Source organism: Delphinus delphis, chromosome 4 (assembly GCF_949987515.2).
Source record: "Delphinus delphis chromosome 4, mDelDel1.2, whole genome shotgun sequence".
NCBI lineage: Eukaryota > Metazoa > Chordata > Mammalia > Artiodactyla > Delphinidae > Delphinus > Delphinus delphis.
This window is the reverse complement of record NC_082686.1, coordinates 127079235-127097017: the sequence shown is the minus strand read 5'-3', so window position 1 is coordinate 127097017 and position 17783 is coordinate 127079235. Positions and strand designations below refer to the sequence as shown.

At 38.4% G+C, this 17783-nt stretch overlaps 1 protein-coding gene across 1 annotated transcript in view; it reads right to left on the bottom strand.

The window, feature by feature from the left end:
- Positions 1-17783, bottom strand: part of MED12L (mediator complex subunit 12L) — a 308809-nt gene that overhangs the window by 29835 nt on the left and 261191 nt on the right. Inside the window, exons 21-32 of the mRNA XM_060011436.1 lie at positions 17023-17250; positions 16151-16292; positions 14391-14511; positions 13904-14005; positions 13059-13172; positions 9640-9839; positions 6468-6656; positions 5773-5847; positions 5466-5656; positions 4479-4640; positions 2453-2564; positions 159-248 (exon numbers count right to left, since the gene is read on the bottom strand). Coding sequence (XP_059867419.1) covers positions 159-248; positions 2453-2564; positions 4479-4640; positions 5466-5656; positions 5773-5847; positions 6468-6656; positions 9640-9839; positions 13059-13172; positions 13904-14005; positions 14391-14511; positions 16151-16292; positions 17023-17250 — 1726 coding nt within the window. The remainder of the gene's footprint in view (positions 1-158; positions 249-2452; positions 2565-4478; positions 4641-5465; positions 5657-5772; positions 5848-6467; positions 6657-9639; positions 9840-13058; positions 13173-13903; positions 14006-14390; positions 14512-16150; positions 16293-17022; positions 17251-17783) is intronic.

The window sequence follows — 17783 nt, the reverse complement described above, 5'->3', positions numbered from 1 at the left end:
GACGACAGAAGGTTTGAGAGACAAGGAAGTAGTAGAGAGAGCAAGCAGCAGGCCTCACCTTGGAATGGAAACTGTGGCCACAGCAGGAGTGGAAAGCTGGAGCTATTTTCACATTTAGATAAGTGTAATGAAGGGAGAACACTAGAAGCGTCTCTTACCAAATTCAGGCGGAGCTGCAATGCCTCGTGCATCATCTGTCGTGCTTTTATGTCATCTTGGTACCGTTCTTCTCTCCAATTACTTAAAATCTAAATCAGAAGACGAATGAAAACAACCCCCAAAACTTGTTTTCCCTGTTAAATTTGATTTTTCTCATATTTAAAGTTAAATTGAGCTTTTTTACTGACAGTCAAAAAACAACTTCTTAGTTTAATAAATTAAAAACCAAGGGGAAAATAAAATTTTGCTTTCCTCCCCTTCCTCCACGCAGACAGAAATCTGACTATTTCTTTGTTTGGTATCTAATTACGTACCCTGTTAAGAAAAATCTTATCTAATTACAGATCCTGTTACTAAGTCTTAGAAAATGCTGTAGAGGGTCATCAAGTTAAGCATTAACAAAAATAAAGATTATTTTTAAAATGCATCATTAAACTGGTCTTATAAAGATAAGTATAAAGACAGATAGAATTACATTTTATATCAGTCTTGTCCTGTATTTCTAGGGACATGCTGTGAATCCTAGTAAAAGTATTATTCTGATGTTTCATTGAAGGCTTGCTAGTTTATAAACTTGTCTTCCTTGATAAAGATATTGTAACCTATTTTGAAAAATATGACCTATTGGACATCAGTGGCATATCAATTTATTAAGTAACTGCTTCCTCACTGATTCAGACAAATGTTGGGAAGGGAAGGGTTGCTTAGCGAAGGCAAACCACAAGTGGGGAACACCCAGAATCAGATATAAGCAAAAAAATCCCAAACAAACCCATACTGCCATGCTCTGAAATAGGGCACCAAATGAGAATCATCTCAAAAGAGCTGAAATGAGTCGTATGCAGAAGTAACTGAGCCCAAGAGATGACTTGTAAGTACACCTCATGGTAAAAGGAGAGCACTTCCCAAATATCATCAAAAGATACGGATGAACCTTCCCCAAGGCAGGTGAAGGGTACAAGGCAGTTAACAAAACACACACGCTGTCATGGAGCTGACATTCTGATAGCGGGACAAATAAAAATAAGTGGAACAAGTGGTATGAAACCAGGGCAAGGGGATAGAGAATGACTGTGGTCCTACTTTTAGAGAGTGATTGGCGGGGGGATGTGGGGGGAGGACTAAGGAGGTGACATCTGAGCAGAGACCTGAGGAAGTGAGGGACCGGCCATGTTAATAACTTCCAGGGAAGGGGAGAAAACACGCAACGGCTCTGCAATCAGAATTTTGCTTGGCAAGTTCAAAGAACAGTAACATGGTCTCTGTGTACAGAGTGGAGTGAGCGAGGCCATGCCGGGCAGGAAACAAGGTAGAGGTGGGAGCCAGTGCCCAGTCGTGGAGGGCCATGTAAGCCTAGACCCGGAAGTTTTATTCTAGGTATAGTAAGAAACACTGCAGCATTTTGGGCACTGGAAAAATATGTGGTTTACACTTAAAAAGGATCACTCTGGCTGCTGTCTAGAGAATAAGTCTCACATATCCAAAAGGGAGCGGATGACGAGAGGACCAAATGAGTTAAGTGTCTTGTTCATGTTCATCTAGTACCGTACCAGAAGACACGGTGTCACAGAATCACAGCCCCACGGGAGGTCTCCATCAGATGCTACCGCAGGATAAAACATCCCATATAACCAAGTCTACCCGCTCTGCTCCACTCTATACTTTCTAATTCCACTTTGATCACTCAGTTTCCTTGCGGTACACAGAATGTAAGTGCTCTGAATAGTGACCAGGAGAACTGTGATTGGTGGAAAGGCAAAGTCCAAAGTCTTTGTAAGTGAACCAAAATGCCTTCTGATTTATAAATGAGTATCTTGTGCACTTGACCAGCATCAGTCTGGCTCTCGCAGTAAAACTGAGTTTCTGAACCTACATAGCTCAAGCTGAGACCCTGCCTGCTACATGGAAGCCCAGCAGAGGAAGTGGAGAGAGGTCCCTTTTGTCGTACTGCCATGTCCCCTGCAACACAGATTGCTCCAGGACCTCTCCCATGAGGCAGGGTCAGGAGAGGAGCAGATATGACAAAATTATGTGCAATCTGCAAAACGTTACTTTTATAGTCTACAGACATTCACCCAACACGTAATTAATATTATACGATCGTTAATCTCATGGTGACTAGAATGCCAGGTAGGAGAACGGGGCATGGACGGTGTTTTCCTGCTTCTAATCAAAACATGTTGTGCCCTTATTTTAAGGGCAGTATTTGAGTTTAAGCTCAGTATTTGAAAGGAAAACAAATGAATGCCATTAGGAAAATACCTGCCTGGCTCCATATTCTACTGTACTTTACCTGGTTAACTTGATTCTGCAGAGAGGTTAGGAGGCCTTCTCGTTGTTCATCTTGTCCCTTAAGGCAGGTAAGGACCAGGGAGAGGAATGGTTGTTGACTCAAAAGAGACATACTACAAAGGAAGTAATAACAGCAGATCTAGTTAGAAAGAAAGGATTACTTCATGTGCCACACTGATGTCTTGCCCTCGGGTTACTGGCTCTTATTTATTTTACTGTTACAAAAGGGAGGGGAGTAGTAAATAGCCAGGATTACTTGAAAAGTTAAATCATATCTCTAACTAATATGGTTAAAAGTCACTGCAATACTTCTAAATAATTTAATATGTTCTCTTGCCCTCGAGAGAATTCGCAAACTAGCATTAATTCGTACTGCATACGAGTGTGCTGGGGGGTGCAGGGAGAAGAGAACGTGTAGTTTCCATCAGTAAACGGAATTTAAAGGTACACATCAGGAGGAGTATCACTTTATACACAGAATAAAATGAAGAAATTGTAAACTTCTCTTTCACAACCTTCGTATTTTAGGGTCCAGGAAACAGGCCTATACGATTGTTCTGCCTGCTTTGTTTTTCAGCACATTTCTCAAGACCAAACAGCTGGGTCTGGGTAGAGCTAAGTAAGATGCGCACTGAGGTCTGAGGACTCCAAAACCAGAACGCTTGCTAGTGAGCTAGGGCACAGCTCTGCCACATCCCCCAGGCTTGACTTGTAAAGTGGTTTTAAGACGTCTGATAAAAAACCCATTTTAAATTGTCATTTTAGTACCATTTCTTCCATGACCAGGAACAACTGACAAAGCATACTGACAAACTAACTCTGCCACAGCGGAAAGGAAAATTTCTTAAGATGAGATCGAGGTCAAAATATTTCAATCTGCTTCATCTTACACCGGCAGAGCTGAGAGAGGCTCACTTGGGAAGAGCCAGCTTCAGACTCTGACACACCATCTCTGCTCCCCGTGGGAAGTGTGGCAATGCACATGCCATCACCCATTAGCAAATCGACTTTGAGAATTAAAACTGAGTCATCTGGTTGATTAATAAATACTGGCAAAGATGACAAAACAACCCAACAGCATACACGCAAAGCGAGGTCAACACCAAAAGGTATCAATATTTCAGTTAAGAAAGGAGAGCGCAGACTCAGAGGCCAGACCACCTGGGTTTCAACCCCAGCTTTACACCTCCTTAGCGGTGTGTCTTTGAGAAATTTACTTCACCTTTCAGTGCCTCTGTTTCTTCATCTTTTAAAAAGGATATGATGAGAGCACCTATCACATATGATTGCTGTGAGATGTTCACGTATGTGTATAATGAGTTTTATACAGAGGTTGGCATTTCATAAGGGCTCAGTAAATGGCAGCTACTAAAAAATATTACTGATTAGGGGGCAAGAAACCTGTATGTTCATGTTTTTCAATGTTAGGAATTTCCTTTTACTCCCGGGGCACTAAATTCATCACGGTTTCACATCAGAGTGTGCTTATGTTCCTTCTCAGTAACATGGTCAGTTTTCCAATAAAATTACTTGAAACCTTTTCTAGGGCATAAAATTTTAAAAACATTCAACTTGGAGGCTTATAAGTTAATATCTAGTCTAGAACAAGAGTCCTAAATGTTAAAAAGATTAGTAACTATTTCAGGGTCCAGCATGACAGAATCATAAATTATTCTATGAAATTGAAGCATAAGTACCTAAATAACAAGAAAAACAACAACAACAAAAGACCTGTTGAATACAGGGACCAAGTGGATGTCCAGATTTGATTCAGCAAGTCTGAAGTCAGTATTTTCAATAGTGTAGCAGTGATTGGGGTACACAGGCAGAATTGAGAGCTAGTGTACTACATATTATAATCTGGGGTCTTTGAGGAACAGGGATTTGCCTAACAGAATGTTCTCAGTTCCATATAAAGATGAAATTTCAATGGACTCTGAGTACAATGAGCCTGTGCATCTGTAGAATATTGGATTTTCTCGACTGCCCTTTAAATTCTCACATAGAAACACATCTTCCAGACGTACCTTTTCTGTTTTTGTCTGTCTCTTTCCTTTTTTGAAGAAGAACCCAAGTGCTGTCCCTTCTCCAGCTCCTCCCCAGCAGCTTTCAACACTCTTCCCTGCACAGAAGTCGGCAGCCTAGCAATTAGGGGGGCTACCAGCCACACGCCCCTGCGTTCAGAGGAACTAAAATCAGAAAAAGATGTTATACCCAAGGAGGCATCCTTTTTCTCTGCTCTCACGGTTCTCATAGAAACTCCAGAGCATAACTTTTATGCACAAGACACAGATTATTCTAACATTCCCCCTTTTACTCCTATACTATCTTTCCTCTTGCCAAATACCAGACATTTGCACACACTCTTCAGTCATGCTTATGGAAAGCAATAAAAGGTGGGGTTCTGAGGGGATACGATAACTAAACTTTTTTTTAATTCTAGAAAAGTGTTTTTCTATGATTCTGGCTTTCTGAGCAGTAACAGTCCTTTTGTCTAACAAGCGATATACTTTTCTGTCATGGTTAAAATATGAAATGTTCTGATTATGTTTAAGTATGTAAATAACCAATTTTTAAAGGTTCAAAATTCACTAGTTATACTTTACACCTAAATGATGAAATACAGGTCTATCTGCCTTTTGTGATTATCATTTGAGCAAAACTGCCAATTAATAAAGATGGCAGAAAGAGTGTTTATTAGGAATAAACATATTAGGAATACCATGGAATAGAGCAGCCTCAGGGCACACTAGAGAAATTCTTCTGTCCTGAATGTCATCTGTGGTTCCAAGGAGTCGGGGTCTGCTCAACCTAATATTTAGAACACTAAGATATCACCCACCCCAGCAGCATGGCCCTTTAACATATTAAATAATGATAATGGACACTTACAAGTAATTATTTTCTTCACAATCCTGCAGCTTTATGAAAAAAATAACTGCATTATGAGAATAAAATGTACGGTTACGTGTGAAAAATTAATGATAGCCTCATAAAACTACAGAAAAAAATACCTTAGAAATGTCTTTATTCCATTCTGTCTTGTGCTACTCGTATCGGTACTTCCAATCCCGTTTGGGTTGAAGAGGCCCATACCCGAATTAGAAGAGTTATTGTTCAGGTCGGCCGACTGCTGGAATACCTCTATTGTTGCCTTGGCAATATTGTCCAGTAGGTTGTTCATTTCAGCCACCGAACCAGAGCCCTGGAGTTAGACGTGAGAAAACCAGCACGCATGTGTTTTACTTTATCCTCAAACACCAACGTGGTTTTGCTTTTCATAAAATTTTGTACACATACACGCTTTCAATATATACTCACAGGGTCCTTCAAGCACTGTTTGATCATTAACTGAAGTTCCAGCCAGGACTGCCTCAGGGTCCACTGCTCAAGATTCTGGGGAAAATGGAGTGAACACATTAGAATATTGAACGTGTTTTAAAACGTAATAATTCCTTGCACTATTCTCTTCCTCAAGAAACAGAGGAATGATCATACACAATAAAGGGATTTATATGAATCAGAAGGCTTCCAAGTCTATTACATATGCTCATTATAAACACAAAGAAATAAATAGGAACTTTAAAATAATGTGCCTTACTCTGCTAGGCACTGTAAATGAATAAGACAAACATTTCTTCTCCCAAAATCTATCTAACCAACCACCTAAAAAAATGATTTCGATATTTTTTTAATAATATACTTAAGACAGTCCCTCTACAAAGCTTGTTTCTCACGTAAACACAGTACTGACTTAACACATCAATATTTATATAATGGTTATACACAGTTTGCAGTATCTGTACTACCCAGTAATAAAGTGTGGCAATTACACGAAACAGAAAATTGGGGGAATAAAAATCCCAATTTTTCAAATCCCAAGAATAGAATTAATTGAAGTTAAGAATTACTTAGCAATGACAAAAAAAAAAAAAAAAGAGGCACAGTAACTCTTGCTATAAACACAAAGAATGTGTCAAATAACAAAACCACATCTTTATACTATTATCACTCACCTGAAGAATGCGTTTAATGTGCTGTCTTTGTAGGTTGTCCCCCTCTGTACATTCTTTAATGCCATGAGGATAACAGATCAGCTGCAATAATTTCTGTGCTTGCATATTTGAGAGCACAGGGTCCAAAATAAGTTCTTTGTCTGTGCATAATCTTTCAGGTTCTTTTAAGCAATGCTCTCCTACCCATTCCTAAAAATAATGCAGCAGTTATATTGACAGGCAGAGACTTTCATCAATATGTATACGTAATATGTACTAAACTCATGGTGCACAACAGAAAGCGGACAGGAATCTTCCAATTTAAAAAATATTAGATGGAAAAAGTGGGAGGGAAAAGGCTTACAAGCCAATTTTCTAGTATTTTGACTCCTTAAAAATACAAAGTAGAATCTTGGTTATAGAAAATTTTTAAAAAGGAATGCAAGGAAAGAAATAGGCAAAAAATACAGCAGGGGCAGAAAAAGCTAAATAAAGAAAATACTGGTATGTGTTTTCAGTCAGAGAATGAGGCCTTGCTCTAAGTAATGTTTTGTAATCATTTTTTTTAACCTCCTATATAACAGTAGTGATTCTATATTATAATATGTATTCTTCATTTTTATGGAATGCACTATAATATATTCCACTGAATAGACAGGACATAGTATAACATTGAGAAAATTGTCTTCCTTTTTTGATATCATTATGAATAATGTTACCACTGTAAATAAATATTTGTGCACATGTATTCTCTGTACAATTATTTTCTTAGGATAATTTCATGGAAGTGCAATTGCTGGGTCAAGGGGGATAGCACACATTTAAGGCTATTGATGCATATGGCTAATGGACCTCTGGGGAGTTTCCACCAAATTAAAATTCTTTTAAACAGCTTTTCTTCATCATTTTTTCAAAGGCAAGTTCTTGTACTAGATGGGGTAAGAAATCATCAGAAGTACTAGAGCCAAACTTGAACCCAGATATGTTTCTGAGGAAACCTGTTTCTTAACCACCTCATCAGTGGCTCAAGGCTGGCTGTCCATTAAAATCACCTGGGGAGTTTGTTAAACTTCCAAACCCAGGCCCCATATCAGAGCAATGAAATCAATCTCAGGTAATGCTACCCAGGCATCAGCAATTTGTTAAGCATCAAAATATTTTTTAAACTCTCCAGGTGACTCCAATGTGTACCCACACTTAGAAACCAACGCACGGCTCGGTACCCTCTCAACATCTATATGACTAATAGCTAACTTCTACCATGGTTACAGTATACCTTAAGAAAAACATGACCCTGTCAACATTATATCTATAGCAAAGTGAAAAAGAGTATATATGGTAGGCCTTTTTATAGAAGGAAGGAGAATTTAATGCAAAATGGAAAGAAAAACCAGAAATAATGAAATTGATCACCTAGGGCAGGGAGGAACCCAGGGTAGGAAAGATGAGGGAGGGAGATGTACATCTCTCTGAATACACACTATTGCTCCTTGACCTTTGGAAGTATGTTACTCTAAAGACAGAGCTAGGGTAGAAAAAGAAATCTAAACTGAACACAAACAAAACCAAATGAAATCAACTCTATTTCAAGTGAATAACATATCCACACTGAAAGAGAAAGGTCAAATAACTTTTTAACATAATACTGTAAACGCTTAGGGAAAAAAGAGCTACAAACAAATCCTCAGCTCCTTTTAGTAGGCTGGTTTTTCACAGTGGTATAGTGGTAGTAATTCTGAACCTACTTCAGGTGTTTTGTAGAATTCAACCAATGAGTAAATGGTTGATGTTATTGGTAGCCAGGGTTCTTACTGTGGAAGAAGGCGGTATTAATATGGAATGAGGGAATGCAAACAAAAATTTGTGCAGTTTGATTGGAATTGGAGGTATCGGTATAAACTCATGCTTATACACACACACATTTATGTACATGGATGTTCTTTTCCCCCTAGATCTGTCTGCTGAAAGGGCCTAGAAGCAATGAACACACATTGCGCATAGCAACGAGCACACGTAGTGCTCGGATCTTGGTTTCTAAATACCGTCCTCTACTAAATGGAACCAGGGTTCCATGAAGGAATGAGTAATTCCAGGTCTGGGGCAGGGAAGTATAAGATAGGCCAGAAAGTAAGAAAATACTTGTTATTTAAAAAAAAAAAAAAGAGAGAGACGTGTGAAAATAACACAAGAGTCAGCATGAAAAGATTGATTCACACTGGACAAATGTGGGATAATTTGAACATGAAAATAACTGAGGACAGTATATTATAACATATATGAAAACAAATGAATGAGTGGAAGGAAGGGAGGGAGGGAGGAAAAGGGTAGGCTCTTCCTAGAGTAGAAAGCAAACTGATAAATGTGGAGGGAGTGGAAGAGTTGGGAAAAGCCATTTTGCAACCATTGTAGTAAAGACTGGTGTGGACAGGAATCAGAATGGATGCTATATGTGAGGTGGGGAAGAATGATGAGGAACAGAAAACTTGCACTGTCTCAGAGTGTCTCCCCAAAACTGTTTATTAATTGCAAGGGAAAAAATAATAACTATACAATAGAAAAATCAAAAAACCATACAATGGAGACAACTTGATCAAAATTAACGTCTCCGGTGAGGTGCAAATGAACCTCATGTGCCTTCAGATGTGATTACCTGAGAGGAAAGAACATAACATACTTCTACAGTATCCTGGCCAGCAAAGCATAATCTGAAGCTAATCTACAGGAAACTTCAGACAAAGCCAATACTGGGACAACTGACGAAACTGGAATGTGGCCTATAGGTGAGAAAAAATTACCATGCCAATGCTACATCTCCTTACTTTTGATAACTGTAGTTCGGTTATGTTAATAAATGCTGTAATATTAAAAAGTAAAGAAGAATAATGCATGCCATCTACTCTCAAATGGCTCAGTAAAAAGAAAAACATTAAAAAGTATATGAGGCCACATTCACACACACATAGAATTAGGAAGCAAATGTGGCAGAATGTAAAAAATGACTGAATCCGTATAAAGGGCATACTAGAGTTCTTTATAATTATTACAACTTTTCAGCAAATTTGAGATTATTTCAAAATAAAGTTAGCAGGAAAAAGAGGACCACATATGTACAAGTTTCCTACAATATTGGGCATTTCTCTCCAAAGAACAGTTACATACTCAAAGTTAAAGGCCAATTAAATCTGAAGAATACCTGTTGACAGATAGTCCTCAGTACATATCTAGCATATTCTCTTAAATTGGCAGTTTCTATGGAAATGCTTTTCCCACAGGATTTTGAATTTTGTGAGGCAGTCCAGATATCATCAGCATTTCCATCACGTCGTAAACCCCTCACGGTGAAGTCGTCATTCTTTAAAGAGCTGACATTGTTACTGCCAATTTTGGCATCTCCTAAATAACAGAATCACAAAAGCAAAATCACAGACGTTCAAAATATTGCCAAATATTTGGGAAATAAATGAGGCAAGCATTCAGGGATTTAAAATATATGAATGGGATCATCATTGCATAGTCAGTTGTTCAGCAATAGAGAGAAGGGATTGAGACAGTAAATGCTAGAACCCTGAGAAGTTTCATCAGACATGGGAAAAAAACCAACCAAACAAACAAAACAAAACATGTTCAAGACTCATTCTTTATTTCGTTTACAGAATTAAGTATGCTTTCACCAAACTTGGAAAGGCCGTTATGAATCACACTTAATCATCACAGAACATTGATTTCACCAATATTTCAAGCATGAACGGTATTCAAATTCATTTGACTTATAGACAAGGAAAAAATGGGTTACTCACCCTTCTAGATGTCCCTTTTCCATTTCTTCTCTTACAATGACTTATTTTCTATCCATAGGTCAAGAGAAAAGTTTTGCCTTAGCCCACCTTACTAGCAACTTCTTGACAAGAGAGATTTATTTCCCTGGGAATGGAAAAGGGCAATGCATACTAAGGAAGCCCTGGAAAACAGGGCATTCATTGAATAACCCATGTCTTTCACTTTCCTCTCTGTAAACATCCAAATTAGAAAACCTCACCTGATCAACCTCTAATACACTCAATAAAACGAAGCTCAGGAAAGTGTTTTCCTCATTACAAGGTTCTGGGGCCGGGGAGGGGAACTGAGCAGAATGGTTGAATAGCTGGAAATAAGAAATCTTCTCTAGCCATGAAAGACGAGTAATTGTCATATTTTAAAAGTGAGAAATTAATATAATTTGGTGATAAAGATTGCCAAATGACAACAGAGCCTCCAAACTCTTGCCTGTTTACCCACAGGATCGTAAGCGTTGAACAGGAAAAATTCCTGGAACCAACAAATGAGTTTAGATGAGGCCCTCACGGCTTCACTGTAAGTGAAACCAAGGCCGGGTCAGTGCAAAAAGCCTTTTAAAACCCACAGGTCAACCAAGAAAAAGTTTTGACTCTGCTAAAAAAAATTTCAGAAAATCAGAATTGCTTAGTGAATATTTGCTTATAAAATCATAAGAGGAGGGGAGGAATAAATAATACATTTCAACTCATCAATATCTTATTAGGTATTATACATTTCTCATTCAAATACTCATACAAAAAAGTACCAAGTTCACTCCACTCACAGACGTTTGTTTAATTCAACAGAGCTCTTCAGGAGCTGAAACAAAGACCAAATTCTACATGTACCAACATTTAGCATGTTTTTTCCAACCTTAGGTGTATAAACAACTATTTCCGCACCTTGAAGTAAACTACTACAGAAATTAGAAAACAAATTCTATAAAACAACCCTATCTCCCTAACTCGGAATAGATCCTAGTGGATAGGACTTGAGAGAACATTGAGAACGACATGGTGAGGTAGATAAAACTGCAAAAACAAAACAAAGAAACAAACACCTCTGCCAGTCCTAGTCTAGGAGATCCTCATTCAGTTTAGATGTTAGGATGCCAGAGAAGGTCTGGAAGGCTGTGCCAGAACCTTCTGTAATGGTAGAGACAATAGAACAAACACAGTGTTCAGGGACTGCGTGGTCCAAGGGTCTGCTGACATTCAACTAGCCTGATCCTGACTTCTCAGACCTGAAGAACCCTCCATGGCTTAGGAAGCTGTAAAATCTATCAAGAACTGGGGCCAATTAAAAAGGTCAAGGAAAGGCAATCAAAGAAAAATAAACAGGTGATTATGCATTGAGATTAAAATATGGTTATCTGGATAGTTAAAGAGGTTGGCAAATTGTACTTGGGATTAGACCGGTCCTACAAATCAAGGGGATAATGTCCAGATGGGACGCGTCTTGGTTTCTGCCATTAAAATGTCTATCACTTATGCATTCACACTTCCAACATTAGTGTATGGAAAACCTACTCTTTAGTTTCTCTCATGGGCATTAGAGATACCACAGCAAAAATGTGAGTCCCTGACTTCATGGTACGTACATATATTTATTAAATAGAACTGACCAGCCAGCTTTCCTTTCAAACGTAGTCAGAGTAGAGCAATATGACTGACATGAGCATCTAATGTTGGCTGTACAATATTACAAGCTCAGAGGAGAGGGTGTGGCCTCCCGTGTGGCTCTACCTTTCCCTTTCTACTACAAAACCCACGGGCACTGCAAGAGGAATGTGTGTGTGTGTGTGTGTGTGTGTCTGTGTGTGTGTGTGTGTGTGTGTGTGTGTGTTGAGGCGAACTTTTAGTAGTTTGTTTTATGAAAACCCTGTTATGCTTCCTCATCATCACCGAATAACACTTCTCGAGCAGGAGTATAAAGGGTCAGGGTATATTCTAAAACATGTTTAAGACTCATCTAAAACAATTCCTAACCACTCAGTAAATTTAGTTCCAGTCAAAGGACGCTCCCTTGGAACATTAGAGACAACTTTTGTTTAGTCAAGAACATAAGAGGGTGCCCAAAGTTGAAATTAGGCAGTGTGAATTCAAGACTTCCTAATCTTTCAAATCCTAAATGATTTATAGGATAAAAATGTCTTAAGGTATTGCACTGTAAATGAAAAGACAATACTACTACTCCTGGAGAATATATATCAATAAAGATATAAGGATGTCTTGGACATTACAAATTAAATGAAAACAAAAGTGTGATATCCAATATTGATTTATCAACAGTATCAATATCATTGCAATTATCACCTCATTCATGAAAAAACTAAGGCAGATGGACATAAACGTGTCTAGGGTCACAGTGGAAGCAGAAAAACTAAGATTAAAACCCAGATTTTCTGGTTGTTCTAGTCCTGGAATATAATATGAAATTTAAACCTTTAGATAGATTACCAAATCAACTGTGTCCATCACAAAGTGTGGCTTCTGCCAACAAATGAAGTCAAAACAACCCTGTGGGTCTAAGGATCTATAGTACATCAGAATGAAACATCCTGCAGTTAAAATGCCACAAAAAAAGTATTATATTTAAATTCCCCCAAAATTGTAGATAAGGGACAGACTCCTCCGAGGCCAACTGAACGTGAACTTGGAAAATGCCAACTAATTTTTCCAGGAGAACAAACAAACAAAAATATGTTTCTAATAATATTAATTAGAGTTAAACCTGAATACAAATTATTTTGTCTCAGTTTCTGGTGATTAACCAAGCTGAGTGCCAGGATAGTCTTACCAAGCATCATAATTGCTTTTAAGACAGCAAACACCGCCCCCACTTCAATGCTGTTGTGAGCAGCGGCTAAGAGGTGTCTATCACAGGACGATCTTATTCCGGGGAAAGGTTTGCCTAGGAGGAAAACAACAAACCTTTAATAGTCTCATCACCATCATTAACCATCTTTTGTAACCATTTACAGTCAGCAGAGCCTTTCATTGTCAGACTGCCGGCACTTAATTGCTATTAGCTAGCTTTAATTGATGCTTCAGGGATTCACTAAGAAACACTGACAGTATTCCTTACTTAACCTTTTCTTTTTAAATATTAAGACAATGGTGTTACTCTTTAGAGAGATGTATCCAAAAAATCAGGAGGACTTTTATCCACTTCTGCTGTCACACACACACACACACACACACACACACACACACACACACACACGCGGAAATGATCTTTAGGAACAGAATGCAGTAACACCCCTAGAATTCTTAGCTTATGCCTTTCACCTTAGTAAAAGAATAAATGCCTCACCATTGCCCTAAGCTGCTATGGTGTGTTTCATTAGCAACACACACAGTATGTTGGAGGATCATGCTGCCCACCAGCTTGGCCTGGCTGAGGAGAAGAGGTATTTTTATTGTTTATTAACTCTTGACGTGAGTTTCTCGATACATCCTGATATTACCTACATGAAAGGTGCTGACAGCCCTCTCAATGGCCATACCCCATGCCTTCATCACCTCAAAGCAAGCCCACCAAAATCAGGAAGGAAACTACAGAATGGACAGCCTACTTGGTCAATTTAAGCATATGCCTTCCAAATGAAAGCGTCATCAGAGATATTCCAGCTGTCAGCTCACCGGTTGCTTGAGGTAATAGGCAGGCCTGGGGAGCTCGGAAGAGATGAAGTAGGAGTCGGCATGTCATTCTCGCCCCAGGCTCCGCGTCTGCATCTCCACAAGCTAGGAGAGAGGGATTTTAAAAGCGAGTTTTCTAACATATTCAAGAACACGTCTTCCACCTTTCTATTATGCTAAATTTTCTGGAATAATCTAAATAAATGCTCCTTACAGTAAAAAGTAAGACACTGTCTATGCTTTTCAGAGAAACTGGAATCCTTCCTTAAAAACAAGTACTGAAAGTGTCGTTTCCAACCTCTTCCGTTGGGATCCATGTGACTTCGTTTGGAATAACTGTTATAAAGTCTACCATCTCTACCCTGATGCCATATCACTGCCCAATGCAGGTTCCCTTAAATTCTACTCTGTCACTGCCTTTTAATAGTTAGAAACCACTGCACCAAGACAACAATGAAATAACCAGCGCCGTTCTTGCATGCAGCCTTACCTGCGGCTAGGAGAGAGGGAAGAGCGACGTGCTGCACGACGTCCTCCAGGGAGAAACACTGTCGTGCTATCAGAATAGCAATGAAAGTAGCTAATGAATCATGGAATGAAAGGTCACTCACCTTCAAGAAAAACATTGACACGTTTTAATACCTAACACCCTTTTAAGTAACATCTAAGATTAATATCTAAGAGAATGTAGGTAATACGAATAAGATCTCAAATCCCAAATTGAACCGGTAGAGTGAAATGATTTATAATTATTACCCTCTAGGCCTCCTTCTACTTTATAAGACAAAGAATGAGGTCTACCCACACGCCCAATGCTTTAAGAAGATACTAAGCTTTAGCTTGAGTACATGTAACTGAAAAACAAAACAATAAAACAGCAAAATCAAGAAATCCCTAAAAGATGCAGCATAAATAAGCCTTTTTAGCAGAATGCAGTATAATCTAGCGTTGCAGGGTAAGACCATTAGGAAGCAACAGAAAACAGGAGGTTCCCCTAATTGAAAATCAAGCCTTATTAATGTTTTAGAGTCCCTTTTGGGAATAACCAATAACGATTCTGTAATATAATTAAATCAGTTTTAAAAACAACTTTGAAAATTCTCACCCGACTCCGAAATTTAAAGAAGAAAGAGTGAAGGTGAGTGAGACAGAGAATGAAAGAGGAGAAAGGGGAGGAAAATTAATTCATTCAGGGTGGAAACCTCTACCCTTTACAGATCTCACAAGACTTTGACAGAAAATAATAAGAAAAACAGCTGTAACAGCAGCCTCCACATTAAGTTGTCCTATATGCCAGGGACTATGGTTAGAGATTTACAAAGATCACCTCATTTAAGGGCACCCCACTGTGAGGTTCATACTATTATTAATTCCAACTTTACAAATGAGGGAACAAGCAGAGGTAAAGTGAAACAAAAAACAACCGAGAGATTAAGGAACTACGTTAAAGATAAAAATTTGGGTCTTTTTCTGTCTGGAAGAGCAGGTCACAGATATGAGTTTTACATCTTAGGTGCCCACAGAATGGAGCAGGATTATCCACCTGGTCTTCAGATACCAGAACTAGGAAATAAACCTTCAACGGGGAGCCAGTTTTCAAAATGTATAAAGTTCTTCTATACATGAGATATACTAATATGCAACACAAACTACTGCAAGAAGTGATGGAAGTGATAGGCAGAAATAAAGAATCCAGATGGATTTTTAAGAAATTCACACACCATGGATGCAACATGCTCTCTGAGGATATCTGTGATCCATAAAGGATACCTCTTCATAAGCTTCCTGACACCACTACTAAGAAAGACTGGACACCCCTCTGAATCTGAGCCTGGATGTCCTGATGCCACACAACAGAACCTATACTCTCAGATGTTTTTTTTTCATTCTAAGAAAACAAACTGGTGGTCTTCAGAATGTAAACTGCTTTAGTTAAATTATGTCCTATGCCATGAGGAACCCAAGGCACTTGGTAAAAACTATGAACAAACCACTCTGAGGAGACTATACAGAAGAAATCTCAGCTAACAACAAGGAAACTCTTGGCATCTCCACTCTAGATTAGGCTATTTTATTTTGATTTTTTCCCCTTTATTTATTCTTGGCAACCACATTCTGGTTTATTGCTTTCAGGGAGAGAAAGACAAAATAATTTACAATATTTCAGTTAATAGTTGAGTCAACTAAAAAAAATTACTAGCTAAATATTTAACTGCATAGTTGAGTTTTTAAATGAAAAAGAAAACTTACATCTACAGTGCAAAGTACATCATTAAACCCCCAGACGTGGTTTGAAGAACAACAGAGAGCCTTCAGGACTCCCAGCCATTCTGAACTGAGAACAGTGCAGCAGGCCGTCAGCTCGGAGGAGAAATTGGCTATGTCATTAATCCTAGAAAGAAGAAAAAGAATATAGAAGAAAGTAACAAAAGAGAAATACTCACATACGATAAACTTAATGAACACATAATTTCAATATCATCAAACATGGCGTTCATTTCTTAGATTCAAGGATATAATAAAAATCCACTTGTCAAATAACCTAGTAGAACCTGGAGCAGAAGGGAAAGGAAATGTCTTCAAATGGTTTCTATTGGCTTGGCCAAAAAGTTCATTCAGTTAATGAATACATTGTTCAATAAAGTTCTGGGAGAAAATGAAAAATGTATCTTTTATCTTTACTTAAAACCAAACGAACGTTTTGAGCAAGCCAATATTTAATGCTGTTGAGCAACAAACAATAACCAGTATAGATGTCAATTAACATATTTTTAGTTCTGTGAACAAATCTGACCTGTAAATTCACATTTGTAAGGGCATCAAAAAAAATTAAAAGGTCAGTCTAAATCCAGTGTTTTCAAAATCTGTCTTTTTCATTTGTATTTTTGTTATGCCTTTGAAAACATACCAGATAACTTACAGATTATATCTAGAGCATCTCACACCAGATCAATAAGCCAGGTTAAGAAAATCATGGAATAGAGAAGTAAGTGCAGGAATACAATAAGATTTAAAAACAAACAAACAAAAGCCAAATGTCTGCTTAGGCAATTATTAAAGCCCTTAATTTCAAAGGAGCAGCCATGCAACAACTGTGTGGTTAATCGTGAATCCCAGCTCACCTTCCAGCATCCTGATGGCCCATACATACATTCATGAGTGTGTTGCAGACGAAGCTGTAGCGATTGGCCGCATTGTCACTAAGGATCTTGCCCAGCATTGAGTAGTTGATGCTACGGGCTGAGGGATTCTCAATAAAATCCATCATGAAGTCTGGATCCCATCGCAAGTTAGAATTTGCAGGAATCACATTATTATATATGGTTTGCTTTACTTTTGAACAGGCACTACTGAGGTTACAAGAAGAAGAGTTAAAAGACAAAACAAAACTAAACTAACTAGAAAGGTATTTCATTTAAGGACAGATTAAATGGCAGCTGTAATGTATTCCTAGAGAAGGTTCGCATTATGGGTTCTTCCTAATAATCGGCACCGGACACAGTGCTTGGAATATGCTAGTTCAATAGTTACTGAATGGGTGGAAGAACAAAACAAGAATAAGACATCTGGGTACTAATCTTGATTATTTCCTAAGTCTTTTCTACATTTTACATGCTTTAAAAAAGAATCTACTATGGCTTCCAACAACTGTCTCTGAACAGTGGTTGGAAAGTGCTATTACTTAAGAATAATAAAAATGGATTGGATTACACATCAGGAACAACTTGGTGTTTTAGTCCTAATCATTCATCCTGTAAAGCGATTCCTCTCGGTACAAAGTATACGGGGGGTTCATGTGCCATGGCTACTCTGGGCACCACGGTACAGCTGAGAAAGAGAGGCTCACTCCCTGCCTTCAAGGAGCTTAAATTCTAGTAGGGGG